This window comes from Tauraco erythrolophus, chromosome 7 (assembly GCF_009769465.1).
Source record: "Tauraco erythrolophus isolate bTauEry1 chromosome 7, bTauEry1.pri, whole genome shotgun sequence".
Taxonomy (NCBI): Eukaryota; Metazoa; Chordata; class Aves; order Musophagiformes; family Musophagidae; genus Tauraco; species Tauraco erythrolophus.
The window spans coordinates 59,100,084-59,119,352 of record NC_141471.1 but is presented as its reverse complement, the minus strand read 5'-3'; the positions used below and the strand labels follow the sequence as shown (position 1 = coordinate 59,119,352).

Sequence of the window (19,269 nt, the reverse complement as noted above, 5' to 3'; positions counted from 1 at the left end):
TCCAGTAGCAGGAAGGAAAAAATTAATCCGAGAATAATCTAAAACCCTTGCTGTACTGGTGATCTTAGAATAACGTGAACTTTCAAGTGCAACGTAGGTGGTTATGGTAAGATGAGATCATGGATTCTCATGTTCTATCCAAGGCAAATCACTGTCTTCAGCTAGCTGTATTTTTAATTAAGTCAAAGTCCAAGATAATCCCTTATTTTCTACTTTGGCTGTGAACTGCAACAAAACACAGAATGAAAGAGCAAGAAGACATACTAAGTGGATTTACACAGCTCTAGCCTACCCATTCGGCAGCAACAACACTCAGGTCTTTTCTCAATTTAACTGTCATAGTGCAAGTAGGGAAAAAAAAAAAAATTCAAACAAGCCATGAGTTCCATTCTGATCCAATCTGTAAAAAGTAGGAAGCTGCCGTTTGAAAGTTGTGGAATCAAGCAGATGAAGAAGAGTGTTCCTCACAACCCAACAGCATTTGTAGCAAACTGCACTTCTGCTGCAAGCTCAGGCAGCTCAGGCTCCGTGGAGCTAAGACACTAACAGAGGGGTTCCCACCACACCAGGGCGCAGACAGTGTCAGGGAGGAGAGTACTTTTGCTTCCTTGCTAGAGTTACTCAAACGACTGAGAAATTTCAAGTCCAGCATTTGGAGTTTGTTTAAAAGGCTAACTAAAAGCAAATGCACGGAAAAAAAACCACCACCTATTTCCTATGTTCTATTACAATTATATCACCTGAAATTCTCTTTCCATCTTTCTTTCCCGAAGCAGTTAGTGACTTTAACCTTTTATCAGTCACTACCTCCTTTATACTAGCTCCTTTCCCATGGTACTTCTTCATGAACAGCAGCTTCCCAATTTCCTTGCTCCCTAGCATTTCAACCTACCTTTTCCTCCCCCTTCCTTATCCCATTCATTTGCCTCCTTTTATTCCACTGACTCTCCCGCACTCGAGGACTACTGTACCAGCTCTCTCTTGGGAAACGCTGCTGTGACATTATTTTTCTCCTCAATATAAATAAAGAAATAATAATCTTGACATCCTGCAGCAGAGCTAGAAGCTAACCCTATTGATTTCGGCAGGCTCGAGCGTCTGTTTGAACCTACAGCATTTCATTGCCTAGCAACTTGTGCACCCAGTTGCTTAAGGTTACTATGGTGATGGTTGTCTAATGCAGACATACTATCAAAGAGATGATCAAGAGCATCTGCCATTCTCACACCACAACTTCAAGGATTTCCTCCACTGCCTCGCCTTTTATTTGGCAATATGAAATAAATGTCGGAGACAGACACGGCGCTCGCCCGCGCGCAGTGAAAACAGCTGACATGAATTCTAATTTCTACCCATCTACACTTGTATCTGGGTGTTCACAACTAAAGGTCTTAGAAACGAGGGAGACAATGATGCCACTTGCTTGCAGTCCTGCATCCCACCCCCGCCACAGTGACTCCTATTGCTTGAGCTGATCAACTCCACTACTCTCATTTCGTCTCAGATGCAGTGTCAGCAAGCCTCTCTTAGGGCTAGAAAAGATCCTGTGCTTTTTCTGATGCACAAATAGCAGAAAGAGAGAGAAAAAGTGTGGGGGGGGGAAGGAATGGAAAAGGAGAAAGCCTACTTAGAACCCTTCTCTGCTTCCTGCAAGAAACAAAGGAATCCAGACAGGACTTCTGAAAGGGAAGTACATCAGTCTTCAACATCACCTCCTCTGACCTTATTTTATAGGTCAGAGAAGTTTCAAGCACTGTTCAGTACCAGCGGGCTGCAAATTCTTTCACAGATAATCAGATCTGCGTGACTAGTTTAAGCCCCAGCTCACAGGGCAGTTTAGTGCTGTGAAGAAATTGTAACATAAAAACAATTACCATTTTTTCAGAAATTTCCTTTACATATGAAAGCACCACAAGCTGGTCACAGAGAGGCGCAAGTCCACTGATATAGAATTCGGTGTCGAACTGGAAAACTGAAATATCGAAAAGACAAGGTTGTTAAACAAATGAGTGTGCGTGAACTACTCCCTACGAAAACCACACAACTGATTTTCAGCAGCAATCAACAACATGCAGTAGCACTTCAGAGAAATGAAGACTGAATACATATAACAAACCTACAGACTTCCCAGTTGGATCAGCAAGATGAAAAATTACATTTAACAGATTATATTCCATTAATGCTTTCAAGAAGAAATGTTTGTGCTCCAGGACATGTTAAAGATGAAATATTGGAAATGAATGGTCAGCCTGATTTTCAGTAATCACATGGAAAAAAAGGAAGAAAAACCAAACCCAAACTTAATAAAATAGGCGATAAACACAACATCCTCATTGGTTTGCATATTTTCAGCAAGTTCATGTGGCCATAAGAGAATCACACCTGCTACACCTATTGGCACATATATGAAAAAGCTAAGATCATTATGAATTTATCATCACTTTAAACATCACAGGAAGATTTACAGATAACTGTATGTTTTCTTTGCAATGAGGATAAGTAGTCCCTTTTCTTGTTCATAAAACTGAAAATGTAGTTTCCTAAAATTGGGCTTGAAATCGAGACAGTTCAATGATGACTATTTTGAGAAAGAAAAAGAGAGCTGAACCGTATTTACAAAAAGGCTCATTAAAGTGGACCTCTGCCACAGAAATAGCTATTCAGTGTTATTCTGCTGGATTTACAGTCCAGGCATTCACCATCTGGGCAGTCGTTTTTGTGGGCTCCTCTCTCACAGGGCCCAGGAATCATCCAAGTGCATATATTAGAAAAATAAGCTTTTACAAAAATATCAGATGCATCATCATTTTCTCTCGAAACAGGGTTTTCGTAGAATCTAAGCATAAGTAGGAAAAAAGTTTCCTTGCTTACTGCTTAGTAAGCTACATTAGCAATATCTACTGTTTACTAAAATAGTTACTAATTATTTATAGTACAGCAAACAGAAAATTCGGCATAATGACACTAAAAATAAAGCTACTTTTCTTTAGCTAAAGTAATAAGAAAGAAGACAAGAAATAATTGTCCTCCTGCTAGAGGAGAGAAAAATACTGTCAAGTACAGATTTGACACCTGTCTCTCAATGAATAAGCAAATACTGTTTTTCTCTTAATGACTGTTGACACTTTGACATCACAGGGGGACCAAAGCATGGCACAAGGGTAGAGCACTCAATCTATTCTAGGAGAGAACTGGTTCCCATTTGTAACCCTGTACGTAATTATTTTGCGCTAGCCTGCAAGACTGATGAGGTTACTTTCACTGTGTCACATGTTGCTCTGAGTGATGATTTTAAACCAACCATTTCAGAAACATCTACACTGACTTTTCAGGTATCACCAGTTTACAATTTAGCATTTGGCACTTTAAAAGAACACAGAAGGCACGAGGAAAAACATGGAAAAAAAAACCCACAGTCAAACTCGTAATGCTGGCTAGAAGAACAAGCAAAGAAACTTTCATTTCAGCTTTAAAAAGCGACGAGAGAAGGTTCTCAAAGGCATATAAAATACTGTGGTTTGAATTTGGAGAGGAAAATAGCATGGTGAATGGTACATTTAAAAAGATTACAGGACAGTTTTAAAAAACCATGTATCTGACTTTCACTGGAACTTTAGTTCCTTTGCCAGTGAAAAGGTTTGTAATGTCCAGTGAAAACGTTTGTAACATCCACATAATAGTATATTTAGGATCAAGCAGCACTGTTCTGCAAGAGAAAAAAAAAAAAACAAATAAAAATAACCACTTCAAGTTGTTTTTTTTTTTAATAGAATTTAGTTTCCTTGGTTTCACTTTCAGCTTCCTCTCAGCTCATCCTTCTCAAGAGGCCTTGTTGAAACACAAAGCTCTAGCTCTGCTGCTACAGCCTTGAACAAAGAATAGCTGGCATAGACAGTGCTTCTTGACCTGATATAAACCTCTGCTGCAGCTAATCAAAAAAGTTTGACTGAAAAAAATTATAGAAGTTATTGCTGCACAGAACACTAATAGGTTAATTTGACTTACTCTCTGGACACTGTTGTGATCAAGGGGAAAAAAAATTCCAACATAGAGTTATCACAGAAATGCTGGTAATTTCAAGAGGATCCAAACCAATTAAAACAAACGTAGTATTGAAGTAAATGGGAATGATCGAGGTATGGCCATGTGTCATACATGTTCATGTCTGTCAGAGAGGATGGAAGACATGCTGACAGTGGATCTACTCTATGTTCAGCATCCATGTACAGCTGTCAAACAAATTACCAGGAAGCACAAAGAAGAAACCTGTACATCTTTTTTTGTTGTTCATTAAATGAAATGTATGACATATACCACACTACAGAAATAAAACAGCATCTGCTACATTATTTAACCAAACTCTACAAAACAATTTTCTCTGGAATTTAAAGACACACACACGTAGTAGCCTGAAACGAAGTCTACTTTGTTTAATTCAGTCTCAAAAAGTAGCCCCTGCTTTGCCACTGCAGATTTAAAGAGTGAAACTCTGGTTACAGTCAGAGGCTTTTGCTCTTGATTTCTCTGGGGCCAAACTTTCAACATTGTCTTTCAGGAAAGTAAGCAGGAAGCTGAACTAGCGTGCAGAGAATTAACATGAAAATGTGTGGAGAAAACAAGGATTTTTTTTTTTTTAATTCCATATGATATACGAAAGAAATGGAAAAGCTAACACACAAGCTAATTTTTAGGTAGCCCACTCAAATATCGACAGCAGCAGAGCCACAAAGCACCATGAACTGGCCCAGCTTACCCAGAACTCTGGTGCACCGCTAGCTGCTGGGGCGATGCCACTACGCACTCCCAAATTACCTTTTCAACAGCTACTTCCTGCAGTCATTGCTGTAGGGCACAGCACAGCATACCCTTAAGTGTTTTCAGGATGGTTATCTCCACCACCAGTGCTTTTACTGAGTTAGGTTATTTATGCAAAACAAAATAGTATACAAAATGACACATTTTGATTAGTTATGATTGTGTTCATGCAGTTACATTAGATATAGAACATTAAGACTTTTTTTTTTTCCCTCTTTTTCCACAGTATGTGCATTCAGTTTCAGCTAGAGGATCAGAAAAGGTCCCATATAAGTATCACTTAAGCTATCATTAGATGGATAGAAGCAAATCCCAAAGCACAAACATATATACACTGTACATTTTTACTGAAATAAAATAATATTCTTATTTTTAGGTGTACTACCCAACATAATTCTTGAAGAAAAAACAGATCTTATTTTTGTAACAGCCGTATTTTCAACTGAAAATCTTAATATACAAACACCTGCCCCAGCATTCACGTATTTCCTTACAAATAGTATCTATCTCCCATGAGACTCTGCAACAGCCATCATATATTCAAACTTCCAGGGCAGAGCTACCTCTGACCAGAAAGCTCAGGATGTGTCGACTTAAAGAAACATCAACTTTGACTCAAAAAGTAACCGTCAACTTCTGTGGAGATGCAGTGAAGTAACTCACATGAAGGTCATCTATTTGGGCTTTTATATCCTTAGAACTCCCTGCAAATTTTCTACCTGTACATGAAATCAAGCAACTAAACTAATCATGTACATACTGTGACAGCATTTTAATGGACTGTATTTCTCCTCGAATTTCAGTAGAAGGAGCAGTAGGGTAAGACTAAAATCAATGGCAGGTCCTATACATCAATGATTAGCAAAAACTGATGCTTCCAAACTTGGAATTCACACCTCCTGCTTATTTATAATCAAAATGGTTGGACAAGTCATATTCAAATTATTTTTTATTCAAATGTTGAAGGTTCAGAAAAGCTTAAGAGAAAGTTTAGCAACCATTGATCAATCATTCTGTATATAACTTCAAATGCCACATGGCAAAGAGGAGGAGCATTTTCATTAAAGCAAAGCAGGGCAATGAAAATGATACTGTTAATTGAGTATGATCACTGAACAAAAAAATCCACGTAGGCTCAGTATCAAAACTCTGTAAAGCCTCCGTCACTGAAAGCTGATGCCTTGCTACTTGTTACCAACACAGAATGGAAATGAGCAAGAATGGGTTGTTTTAACTAACCAAAGTTTCTCTCAACTATAATATCACACTAATCAGAAACATCAGGAAAAAAGTCCACTACCTCATCATGCCAGTAATCATCCATCTGGTGAGGTCTACTCTTTCAATTAAATTAGAAAAACATTTTGTCTGCTGTAAGCAGCGTTACAATTTGCAGTTTTATCTGCAGTGAGGTTGTGTGAAACAGAAGTACTACCGTGGTGCTGAAATTATCTTACCCCTGTTCCATCATCTTTAGAAACACGGCAATTGCCTGTACACCTCTCTGGCTACAGACACACACAACCTTTAAGAAAATCCTGTGGAACACTTCATCACAACTGGAAAGTCAGGAGCTTCAGTTTCAAAGCCTCAAAATTGATTTTCTGAAAATCATAATCAGCTACATAAATGGGTGGGGTTGTTGTTTGGGTTTTTTTGTGGTGGGTTTTTTTGTTGGTTTTTTTTTGGCAATTTGCTTCTCAAGAGTGTGGCTCCAATGAAATGTTTGCATAAATCAGCATATTAAGTTGATGACATTTAGTCACAGTTAATTTCCTGCTCATCACAGTCATTAATTAACCTTTAAATTCGATCGATATAAAGAGAAAAATGCTGTTATGGCAAATCCCAGTATCCCATGTTTTCTTTTCACAGAAAAACGTGCAATCTCAATGCTTGGTGGTAACTTGCCATGCAGTTATACAGCTACTCTCTCACTAAACATACAGATGTGTTGTTATAAGCATATCCAAAAAACATGGAGTCTTAAACCAGAATTCTACTTTGTGGGGAATTTGGGGGAATGAAGACAGGAGACAAGTGCTCAAGAAGCATTGCTGGCTACTTGGCATGTGGAATTAAGCTGATATTCCAGATTAATTTTGGGCTAAAATAAATTGAATAGGAAGTCTCTAACTGCCTTCAAGCCTTTTACTGGCTTGCAGTGTTAATCTCCATTTTCCACTGTCATTAATAACCTGAGTAACTGAGGCAAAGTACTTCTCCATAAAAGTACATAAAATCCTGAAGTACTTGACATGGCCATTGAAGACCAGATGCCTCGTTTCACTTTGCACAGGCACCGTATTAACTGCCAAGTGCTAATTAGTTCTTTAGCAACCAGCCTTCTTGCAGGCTCCAGTTGAGGACAGGTTCCCTGTTCAGCCCAGAAGTTGTCCAGCATTACAGCTTTTGTACACACATCAGGAGCGAGCACAGAGGTCAAGCACTCTTTAAGAAGGATCACAACGGCATTTAGTCCACGTTAAGCCTGTAATTCAATACCAATACTTTCTAATCAATACACTACTTCACAGCAGTAGCTGACAGAGCTAAACTGATAGGATCTGCTCAGCTAACGTACATTTAAACCTAAATAGAAACATTTCACCGGAGTTTATCTTTGACACTGAATGAAGACCCACAGAGGCAATCAACTGTAACATATAACCAGAGACAATGGAAAAGATTACTGAAGAAAAGCTCCATTAATATACTGAAAGATGTAAATAAAATTAGCGATGCCACGCAGATCTCAGTGCATGAGACCTAAATAATGAATCTATTTTTTCTCACAGGTAATCACAGCATTACATTCTTTAAAACAAAAGAGTTAGAACAGTTCAGTGGTGTTACTTCCCCACATTATGGGCCGTCTGGTTTAGCACCACGATAGACATTGTTATTTATTTCCATACTCAGAGTAAGTATAGCTGTGTGTCAAGACAGAGTCAGAAGATGAGGAGGTCCTTGGTACACAGGATCCTACGTACCTAACTTGCACTGCAGGAAAAGCTATGTTTCCTTATTCACTGGGCTGTAAACCACTGAAGAAACATTCATGATCTACTAATACCATCACAGTTTACTCTGATACTATCGTGGAACTTTGAGGCCCTCAGGATGGCTCTGAAAGAGCATAAATTTGAAACTGCTGAGAGATACGAAAACACTGTATTATCATAGACTTCATATGTATTACCCTGATGAGTAGAGATGGTTTTCATTCCAGCTGCAAAATTGTAAAACAGGGGGGGATTGGGGGGGGGGGGAGGGACACACAAGAAAATCCACACCACTATACAGGACAAAAGTTATATTGTGTTATGCGTTTCATGAAGATGTTGTAAGCCAAAACATCTGAAGGATATTCAGCTATTCTGCCATTGAAGGACACTCTTGCCATGTATAAACTCTTTACATTATTCAAGTGTACCAGCTTACGCATCCATTTAGGATATTAATGGTCTTGTAAAAAACTATACTGGTTGCTGGTCTGCCCATTAATAATATCAGACCTTCCAGCTACGCCTTTGAAAAGTAAAGTTGAAATGAGACTGAAATAGATGCTATGGCATGACACACAGCTCTCAACAAGACCTTTCATGTGACTACATCAAAAGCTATTGTAATGTATATCGAGACTTGAAGAAATAACATCTCTCTTTTCCCTCTCAATCTAATATTCACATTCCAATGAGTGCTGCTGACAGGATTTGGCAGAGCTGTATCAGTGCTTTGACCTGAAACCAGAAAGAAAAACCTCAAGCACGTTGCTAAAAAGTTAAGTGAGATAAAACACCAGCCCTCAAGAATACACTGAGGATTTTAAGCTAAAAATTTTAAGATGAAAAAGTTACTTCAACAAAAATCTCTAACCTTCAGGTCTGCACCTGAATAGTCTGATGACAGCTTTTTATTTCTTTTCTTTAAGTGAAGTTCCAACAGACAGTCATATAAGACTAGCTCCCTCCATGTAGACACATTATAGCTGAAGTACAAGTTGCTTCTGTCCACTTGTCACTACGTAAACAACTATTTTCTAAAAGCTCCTTGCAGGTACAGAAAAGATTATATAAAAGATGAGAGGCTAAAACTCAAGACTTAACTTCTCCTTGACAAAATTCTCTCAAATACCCTAGAATTCCACCGTTAATCATTCTGTTGGGACCATGTAATCTTAAAAAACACATAGCTTTCAGGTCTCTGTTAATTGTCAGGCATGCCACTGTCTCTCAGTATCCAGAGTTCCTACAGAGTTTAACAAGTCTCCTACCTGACTTTCAGAAGTCATTTTAACACAGTTCTTTCCTGAAAACAGAAAGAGTATACACCTACGCCTCGCACCATTCTAATGTGCTATGAGCCAGGATCTTGCCCAAACACTCTTGTCTACAATCTTGTATCATTCCAGTCAAGACAAAGAAGCATCAACATTTACAAACTGTTGTCCACTTAGGTCTGCAGAGTCTCACAGGGCTCATTTATCTTCCCAGCACTACCTCTTCATAGGCATTTCCATTCCCCAGAGGCAGCTTCTGGGGACAGTTGTGACTTTTTGCTTATATCCTCTTTTCCCCTCCAAATTTCCTTTGAATTCTATTTTATGCTTTATTTAATACATGTTTTGTCAAGACCTCTTCCATTAATCAGTAATAATGAAATTTTTTCACATTACCTAAACTAGACAAATAATAAAGCAAAGGAGAACATGCTATGCAGAAGCAAAAAATGCAACAAAAAAATTCAATTTTCTAGCACTACACCAGAGATATTAAAAAAAAAAGAAAAAAGTTAAGAGCTATGTAGTCAAGCAACAAATAATCAAATAAGGTAGTCTATTTTCTCCCTGCTACTACACTGATCATTTAACCAAGATAAAAAAACAAGTTCTCTGTAGGAATCTGCATGAAGGGAAAGTTAAGACACTACTGTTCACACAAGGATCTCTGGTTTCAGATGATTACAGAATTTAGGACTCTACAAATAAAAACCCCTGTGCAGTAGGACATTATGACAACTTCATCAACTAAAAATGAGGAAACATTTATGTTACAACTACATGTTACCTCTGAGCTGCAACAGCTTTTTCAGGCCAGAATGTGCAACCAGACCTTTAAAGCTTATATAATTTTGGAGAAGAGCGCATTTGTACAATCATACCTATTTCCACGTAGCGGTTTGGAAGGTCACGCATTTCACTGGCATGCCGTTCTTTTACTGAGCAAATCTGGGAGACAGAGATTTCGATCATTATGACGAACAAACTGTAATTCTAAAATGATACTAACTTTTCCCAGGAACTCCTCTTTTCTTAGTGCGGCGTTCTCGGACATGCATTTCTGTATTTTGAAAAACACACGCTGTAAAACAGTGACGATCCGTCACTGGAAAAGAAAACCAGACAGGGCAGTTGTAACCATAGTCCCCAGCCTTACAAATATGCTGGGAGAGGAGAAGGAAGATGCACCACCAAAGAGAAATCAGAAAACATCTGCCCACTGTGATTTCTTCATAGCAGCATTCATGTCAGTTTGGTTTTGGTATCTTCTCATGCTTTGCATCTCATTATCTTACAATTTGAGTAAGAATATGCTATTGCAACTCCTGGTATTTGGAGGAGAGTAGGTACGTATGAAGTAATGCAAATAACCAAATTTGGTGAAGCACGCACAACAGAAGGGGGAAGACAGGTGCCAAACTTATGATAAACGTCCTCATTTGCAAAACTCCAAGTTTAATGCTCCAAAAGCTTTTTACGCTTCACCTACCTCACTTTACCCTCCCTCTCCATCTACTTCTCCTGAGCACTTTTTAATTTCCCACTGTGCAGTGATGTAGCAGTCTGTTATTACAAAACAGCTAAGAGGCTTGTAACACACTCATGTCAGACGCTGGTCTGAGCAAATCGTAGCCAGTCTGCAGCGCACGAGTTGGAAATGCCAGTTCCCTGCTGAAAGCAGAACAAAACCCCAAGCAGCCTGCCCCCCCCACCCCACTCTTTCTTTTCCCCTCCATGGTTGACCAAAATCATGTGGCTGTTTTAGCTGTCACAACCTCCTGAGCCCCAAAATTAATCCCCTCCAAGAATACCTCATTGTAAGTTGTTCTTCCTTCATGCTAATGAAAAGAAATGAATTCAACAGCCCACTAAAAGCTTTCCAAAGAGGAAATCTCTCCAAGGCACAGAGGAGAGAAGTGTCCCCGAGGATTACATTCGCTGCGTGCTCACACGCAGAGATCTGTCTGACCACTGGGTGTCTATCACTCCTCCTCCTCCTCATGAGGGTCAGTCCAATGACATTTCTATGGCAGCAGGAGTTCTGCACACTGTAGTCAAACCAAATCCTATTTCTTTCGATTGTCTTTGCTTTTCAGAAATAATCCTCTGTTTGTCTGTGATAACAGCAAGCATTTATTACAAAGACAGGTAATTGCACCTTTACTGAATTTCCCCAGCCAATAATCAGCGTTAAATTATCCTTCCAGCAAAGGCTACAGGGATACATATCTGGGCGAAGGCTTATGTCATCTCGAGGCACGTTGGTAATTCTTTGCTTGGAGATCATGTCAAGTATCTTCACGCCCTGAAAGTTTAAACACAAGAGAACTTTATTCAGTATGACAAAACCCTACTCCCCACATCCCATATTATTTTGTACATTAAGGCAGTCACAGCAGTTTATGGCCTAAGTTTCAGGGTAGGGCTGAGCGTGCCAACAGAAAAAGCTGTCGATACAAAGAGCCATCAAAGACCGTCCACAAGGTGACAGAAGGAACGAAGGGATTAGATTAAGTCAGATGTTTTAAATTCACATGCCGAATGAAAAGATATGATAAGTCCATGAGTGACAGATTAGCAACTCCAGTCATGAACAAGTTCAGCTTGTTGGGCTGGTGCAGCTACTGCAGAAATGCACAAATCCCAACTCTTCCACAACAGCCCCTGGAGAGAAGCAGAAATTTCCACCTTGGAAAAAGGGAAGATACAAAGCAACAAGTCATGAAGATAAACAAAGCCAATCTGTACTTCTCCAGAAATGCCTTTCTACTCTTACATCAAAATAGAAAAGCAAGCATATTTAAATGATGCTTGAGTTTTTTTGCTGTGATTGTCCATTGCCTCCTCCGGAAACGTCCTAAACTAACAGGACAAAAAGTTTAAAGAAAGCAAGATTAAAGTCATTAGAGAGAGAGAGAAATGGAAAAAAAACACCTATTAATCAGATTTTTTTCCATGCCATTTAGAAAAGGTGTGCTATAACCTTTCCAGTAGCAAAATGGAGATTAATTTCACATTAAGTAATGACTTCTTCTTAGTGATTTAAAAACAAAAGTCGCCAAAATAAAGCAAAGTATTTTAGTAAATATTTCCTTTAAGCTCAGTGAGCAGAAAAACCAACTCCCATGATCACAGAAAAGGGGATGGAAAAGACCTTGAAAGGTCAGTGTCCAGGATGCCATTCCATGTTAGGATTTTTCTAGTGACAAAACTGATTTAAAAGGTTGCCCTGCCTGTTTCTGTCCCCCACCTCGCTGTGAGCTTCTGTGTCTCCAGCTGTACAGATTCTACTGTTTGTAAGTGAAAGTCTAAACATGAGAGTCATTATCTAAGCCAGGTTTTGGGTTTTTTTTGGTGCGGTTTTGGGTTTTTTGTGTGTGTGTGGTGGTGGGTTATTTTAAATCACAAGGAGCAGGAAGTGGTATGAGGGTGGGATGGGTTTCTTTTCTAATGATCTTTGTCACTGAAGAACTGTGAGCATGGAACACACTCCTATAGGCATCTCTCAGGTTAACAACCATGAAGGTTTCCGAAAAAAAAATTGCACACAGGATCTGTACTGTACAGAACCCAGACCTCTGGGTAATGTAAACAATATAAAAAATGGGTTTTCTAAGCTCATCTGATTACATTTGCCATCTTGCTTGAACAGCATTTTAATAAAATTGTCTTTTATTAATCTTACCACTTTGTCTTCAAGGATGTTTTTCAAATAGAAGTGACCCATATCACACCTGTTTTTCTACAAGGCAAGAAATCCTATATGGGATGGACTAGCTTACATTTAAAGTGCCTTTCAAATCAATAGCGTAGGATCCTCTATAGCTAAAAGTATGCCATTTGCATCATGAACTGAAAGGACTTGCAGAGTCAACTTCCTATCATGAAGGAGCCTAAAACCTGCTCAAATGGGAGTCAGACAGTCTAGTGCCTCTACACATTTGGTCCTCGGGTGTCCCAGTTTGTCAAACTTACACTCTTGGCCATGGAGGAATGAGAAGAGGACATACCTGAGCATCTGACAAGCAGAATCAGGCCTTGCCTAAATCACCTGGAATCCATCTCAGAATATTCAAAGTCTGACAAGCTCACATATAGTGTGGCAAAAAAAAGGTCAAAAGAAAATCAAAACTAGGTAGTCACGCACGGACAGTAAGAAGCAAGGCTATAAGATTTTCTCTGACTTTGCAAGAAAAAAAATGGAACAAAACCCTGCTAGAGGATGAAGAAATTTTTAAAAAGGTAAAGGGGGAAGGGAAAGGCCAATAACCAAATATATTAATCTTTTGGAGGGCAAGTGTCATTTCATTTTTCATTCAAAGATAGGCCCTGACCATGACTTTTTGTCTCTGACAGATGGCTCTCAACATTTTATTAGTATTCTGTGTTCTGATGTGGCACATCATCTCTAGGGATAGCTCTCCTCAACTCTCCTATCTATTCCCAGCGGATTCACCTAGAATATATATTTTAATTGTATGGCTCTGGAAAGAACAAAACCTTCCAAAGAGCTAATGTTATGACAATCAGGCACTCACCGAAGTTTCAATTCTAATGCAGTTATTATTAAAGGGGAGCAAATAGACAAAATTCCACCTCTAACAATTTCATATCAAACTGATGTTGAAAGGAATAAAAGAATCATGGATTTAAGATATTTTAATAAATGCTTTCCTTCGGGAGGAAAAAACAACAGAAGGAGAAAAGCCAGTGTTTGTGAAGTACTTTCACCACATTTTAAAGTAAGACTTCGGAATTTAGACACAATACACACTTAAAAACATATCCCTCACTGCTGAGCTTTAAAATACAGACCTTGACCCATCAATTAGATATACAGCGATAGGTGAAATGCAACACTCAGCATGAAAGCAATGGTTCCCTTTAAAATATGAATTATACTTAGAGCAAAAAGGGCCTATTTTCTCCTAAGCTAGCCTTTTCTAGTGGCTTACCAAAATAATAAATTATTACTACCATTTTCTATAATCTGCAACATTAGAACTGCATATGATAACGTCACTTCAGCACAAATTTAAAAATCCAGACAGGTTTGGAGTTTTGGGGGGGGCTGATGTTCTATTTTTTTATATAAATAAGAGTTACATTGACATTCCTTCCTTAGACAGTTTGCTTCAAGAAATTGCACTGGTCAAAACTCTGCTATACAACAGTGTACAATAGTGACCATCCCCAAGAGTGGTATGCAGAGCTACTTTCCTTAATTTCTTCAGAAGTGGCAAATGTACGGAGAAAACTGACTAACCAGCAGGAAACACAGAAGAAATGTCTACAAAGTAATGGGATCTAAAACACTATCCTTCAATGCCTTTTATACTTGATTCTTCAAATGCATGATTTTGCAATGGAATATTTCGGCAATTAACATTGAAACATTTCAAACATCAGTGTAACACAATGGTATTTCTGTTCATTTAACACAGGTGACATACTTACCATATTATTGGCCCAAGCAATTAAGTGTCCTCTCCATTTTACATTTCTTATATTTCCTTCCCCTTCGTGTAAAACTGAAGGCTTCCATCTATTCATCCAGCCTCTCTCATATAACAGCAACTGTGAAGTGCAACAAGACAGATTTCTGTGACACAGTGCTGTATGTAAACCTGGGACGTATTTTTTTTTTTGCTTCTTTAGCTCTTACTCTGCTTGGATTCAAGGGCAATGAAAAATACACACCCACCACAAAACAAAAGCAAATACAATCAAATATTCTCATATAGTACATAAACGTTGATAATCTTGTATACTACAGAATTCAAGTTATTTTATTAATGCTAATAAGCAGGCCTTCAATAAAGTTTCTCCAGAGATCAGCAAATATAATTATTTCCATTTTAAGGATAAAGAAGTGAAGACAGTTGAGAACCTACAGCACCAGTGACACTTCAGAAAACTGGTAAAGAAACCAGGCTGCCTCACACCTATCTATCCACTGATCTGGTGACAGGCTCTTCCTTCACTCCAAAAAACAGGAGGCAGGAAAAGTGTCTCATATGCCTGGTGTAGTCCAAGAAAATTATCAAAGATCCCCAAGTCTTTGGCCTTTCGCTTGGCCCTATGTGGAACCACACGGCCTTCAACAGGGCTCCAGAGATGCTCTCTGTTAGCCTCACATGTGCCCATCGCTGCACAACAAGTGCTGTTGACTGTAAAACTTCTGTGATAGGCAATCCCAGGCTCTGCAAATAAGGAAGGTGGTTTAGAATATCTAAATGCATAAGAGATGTTATGAAACGCTTTGAAGCTGCAAAGAAAAACCCAACTACATGTAGACAGTTTCCATGACAAGTCAGCTCTTTTACCGGTTCCCGTATGGTTTCAGGAAGTTATTAAATAGTATTATAACATGGAATCACTTTGAGCAATGCCAAGTGCAGCACCTGGAGGGATATATAAATAAAAAGCTGAAGCATCTACGAAGATCAGACTTTAAGGTACCAGTTGTGCCAACTTTTCATGAGTACATCCATGTACAGGCACATGCACAACCTGAACCCAAGCTCTCATGAGTGCACAATAGCCATTAGGAAGTATAAAACTGCAACCTGCAAGGACTTTTACCATACTAAAACCTAAATTGAGTACCTATGTTGCTAATATTGCCTTTCCAAGATCCAGCTCTACATACTTTTTCATGTATGGCTTCCTCCACACCCATAGTTGCCTAAGTACATCAAATAATAAGACACTAATTGTTTCAAATAACATTTTAACAAAATAAAGGATTTTTAACAGCAATTGCACAGACTGCCTCTCCCTCCTAAAGCCACGAGATGGCACCAGAAGACAAGTATTTCCTCCTAAAGTTTAAAGCAGTCACTATCTCGGATGGTTTGCCAAAAACTTTTGCACAAAGTGCGCTCCAGGTACTGAGCTTGTCACTTCCACGCTCATAAGGCAGTGCCATGCAGGTAGGTGGATGTGAAACACAGGAGCAGCCCTCAGCCCAAACTCATTAGCTCCACTCAGAAGCTGAGGATGTTATTAAAAACTAAGTGCTGTGCTGATCCAGGCTTGAAAATTACTTTTTTTCTAGTTCACAAACTCCTAAGGAAAGGCTCAACAGAAAAAGAACTGTCACTTGGATGCTTCTTTCAATACTGTCCAATAAAGAAAGCAGCAAAATACACAGTATTTTCATCTGGACTTATTGTACAAGGCTGCAAAAACTGACATGGATTATGTGAAAGGTTAAAACTGCCTGATGTCAATTACATGAACTGAACTTGGAATCCTTTCTGCTTGGGACTGAATCATTATTTAGGTTTATTTATAAAACATGAGATTCAGTAAGTTTGGAACAACACTCTGCAGCTATTTTGTTACTGTTCAGGATTTGTGAACATCATGCTTTTTCATCACGAGTAAGAAACAGTAAAGAAAGTAAGCGACCATAGAAAGAACTGGTGAGAAGAGGAGGGGAAAAAAAATATAAAAAAATCCAGCTTCAGTCTGTGTTCAACTCTGAGCACATGCTTAATTAAATTCTCAGACCAAGGCAGTAGAAAACAGTCTGATATTGCCTGTAATAAAGAGGGAAAGTGAATCCGAATCACTGCAGCACCCAGAACTCCCCGTTTCATAGCAGCAAGTGCAATAGGTCCAGTACTGAAGCCAAAGGACACTCAACATTGCAGCTTCCAAAAAAAACCAAACCACCACCCAAACCAAAACGTGCTTTACAAATTTATCTGCAATGCAACTATCTGTGTTTTATTGATATATATATACTGTGATTTATTTGTTACTTCTTGCAGCACGGACACCTGAAAACTGAGTTACTGAACCCAGAAATTTGCTGTGTCTTTCAGAGCTGCTATCCACTGAATACACCTCTCTAACTAAGCAGCCTAATTTATTTCTTAGGCTTCCTTTCTGTCTTCATATTGAAATGTTTATCACACCAGAAAGTCATTTAAAACTTTAACAGAAGCTAGACAGATAACTGAAATGCACTCTTTCTGGAGAGGTTCCTCCTACCACCTCCTTCTCTTTTTGGTAGGGGAAAAATATTTTAGGGCTTTATTTCCAATAAATCCCATATTTTGGCAGTCAGCATTCACAGTACTTATATTTCAACAGCAGTCACAAAAAAAATCACTTTCTTGCATTCTCTGCAATACAGTTTGTATTTTCCCTTTTTTGATTTTTCTCTAGTAAATCTTTCTAGTTCTTTGCTACAATACAGTAGTGCTTAGAATGCGATTCCAGCATCCTGTGTATGTGCTGCAACTTGATAATATAGCTAAAATAAAATAAAATAAGCCTTGACTTCAAGGGTGCCCACCCACACTCCTTCATAGTACATTGCAATCTTCTTGTAGCTCACTACTTATTATTTTGTGAGTATTCTTAACTGCTTATGCTTGTCCACTGCATGATTAAGAAAAAAAGACACACTGAAACGTGCGAGACAAGAGGACGACGCAAGACACTTCGTGGTTTTAGGAACAAGTGGATATAATTCTCTTGGATTAGTGAATACATCTCAGTATCTTTCACTACCAGAAGATTAAACTTCTCCAAAAAGAGCTCAAAACTCTGTAATAGAGTGTATCTGCTGCAGAGAATAGACTAGTGCTTGGATTTAATGGAGCCTATCATGCAATTAGCATTAACACTAATTACATGTAATTCCAGTCTTTAAACTATGTACAGGAATTCCCAATCCTCAGAACAAAGGCCAATGATTGCAGCTTTGGTAATATCTATATGGTGAAGTAATTAAATTCAATTTCCTCCCACTGCCAAATACCACCTTCAAAACACTGAAATAGAAGATATCTATTCTCACACAGTGAAAAGTTTCAAAGGAAACACACTTTTACTGAAGCACTATGCACAGCATCACTGCTTTTTTTCCAACATAGCACCTTCTCTGTAAACATCTGGAGGAGTTTTATGAAAGAAAAAATGCTGAGACTTTTTAACTGAAGAGCCACCCTTCCCTTCCCTGTTGCAGCACTGTTGGATTAGGTTCTAAATCACAAAATAAGAATGAGGAAAAAGTTCCCTGTGTTTTTCTTTTCCTGATTTTTTTTTTGCCTGAGTGTGAAGATGTGCCTACCTGTGGCATTTGTTCTGGTTTTTGCACCTGCGTCACCAACTCTCCCCTCAGCCAGGCAAGATCACAAAAACGTGAAACGCTCCTGCCGTGGTTACAAGTGATCACTATAGATATTTATTGTTTTCAGCATAAAAACATTTACAGGCCCAGCCGAGATGAACAGATATCCGAGAGTAACACAGAACAGCATGCCACACGAAGACTTACTGTTTAATCGTGCATCCCTAGGAAAAATATATAGCAACAATAAAAAATTATCACTTCTGTTGGGAACAGCAATGGACTGGATGAGCTCAAACGAGGCAGAGAATAATGTAAGCCTCAAGTTTTCAACTGAAGACGGGTTTTCAAAATACCACCACAAACCACTATTGTCTAAGGAGCTGGGGTGCGGGTGGAGGTGAAGGCAGGAGGCACAATCAAGGGAGATCAAGCAAGGAGGCAGTGGCAGGAAACAGCAGCATCGGGAGGTAAGCGATGGCAACAGTGAGATACGAAACAGGAGCTGCTGCTGCAGCTCATGGACAGAGAAGCTAGAAATTTGGAGAAGTTTAATACAAACAAATGACAGAGGACTTTTATTAGGCTGCACTTTTAATAACACAACTGCTAGATGCCAGCTGTTGCCTATTCACAATTAGCTACAGAATTAACACCTTGGAAAGCAAGTCCTGCAGCCTTCCAGGCAGAGACACAAGTTCTCAGGCATTTCATACCCTCAGATCCTCTTTGCTTGCCACCTCAGGGAATGGAAAAGTTTTCTACACAGACACTTGCAGAACGCACAACCGCAGATTACATGCACAGAGGACTATGATCCATTCTCTCTCTACACAAACCAAACTTGTTTGTTACAGCACGAGGAGAATGTTTCCCTTTTCACGATAAAGACGACTTGCACATCCAAATAATAATAAATAAGAAATGTAAGCCAAACAATCTGTTTATTAAGCAAACAGCACATCACTACACATCATGAGTCTCATCTGCTCAATACTATGGGATATATCCCAGCATTATACATCATGGCAAGCAAACTGCAGACCTGTATTATTGTGGCTTCCTTGCTGCCACAGTTTGT

At 38.9% G+C, this 19,269-nt stretch overlaps 1 protein-coding gene across 1 annotated transcript in view; it reads right to left on the bottom strand.

Moving 5' to 3' along the window:
• VPS41 (VPS41 subunit of HOPS complex) overlaps positions 1 to 19,269 on the bottom strand; it is a 108,507-nt gene that overhangs the window by 36,099 nt on the left and 53,139 nt on the right. The window contains exons 8-11 of the mRNA XM_086614302.1: positions 14,555 to 14,674; positions 11,256 to 11,402; positions 9,979 to 10,045; positions 1,875 to 1,972 (exon numbers count right to left, since the gene is read on the bottom strand). Of these exons, the coding sequence (XP_086470428.1) occupies positions 1,875 to 1,972; positions 9,979 to 10,045; positions 11,256 to 11,402; positions 14,555 to 14,674 (432 nt within the window). The remainder of the gene's footprint in view (positions 1 to 1,874; positions 1,973 to 9,978; positions 10,046 to 11,255; positions 11,403 to 14,554; positions 14,675 to 19,269) is intronic.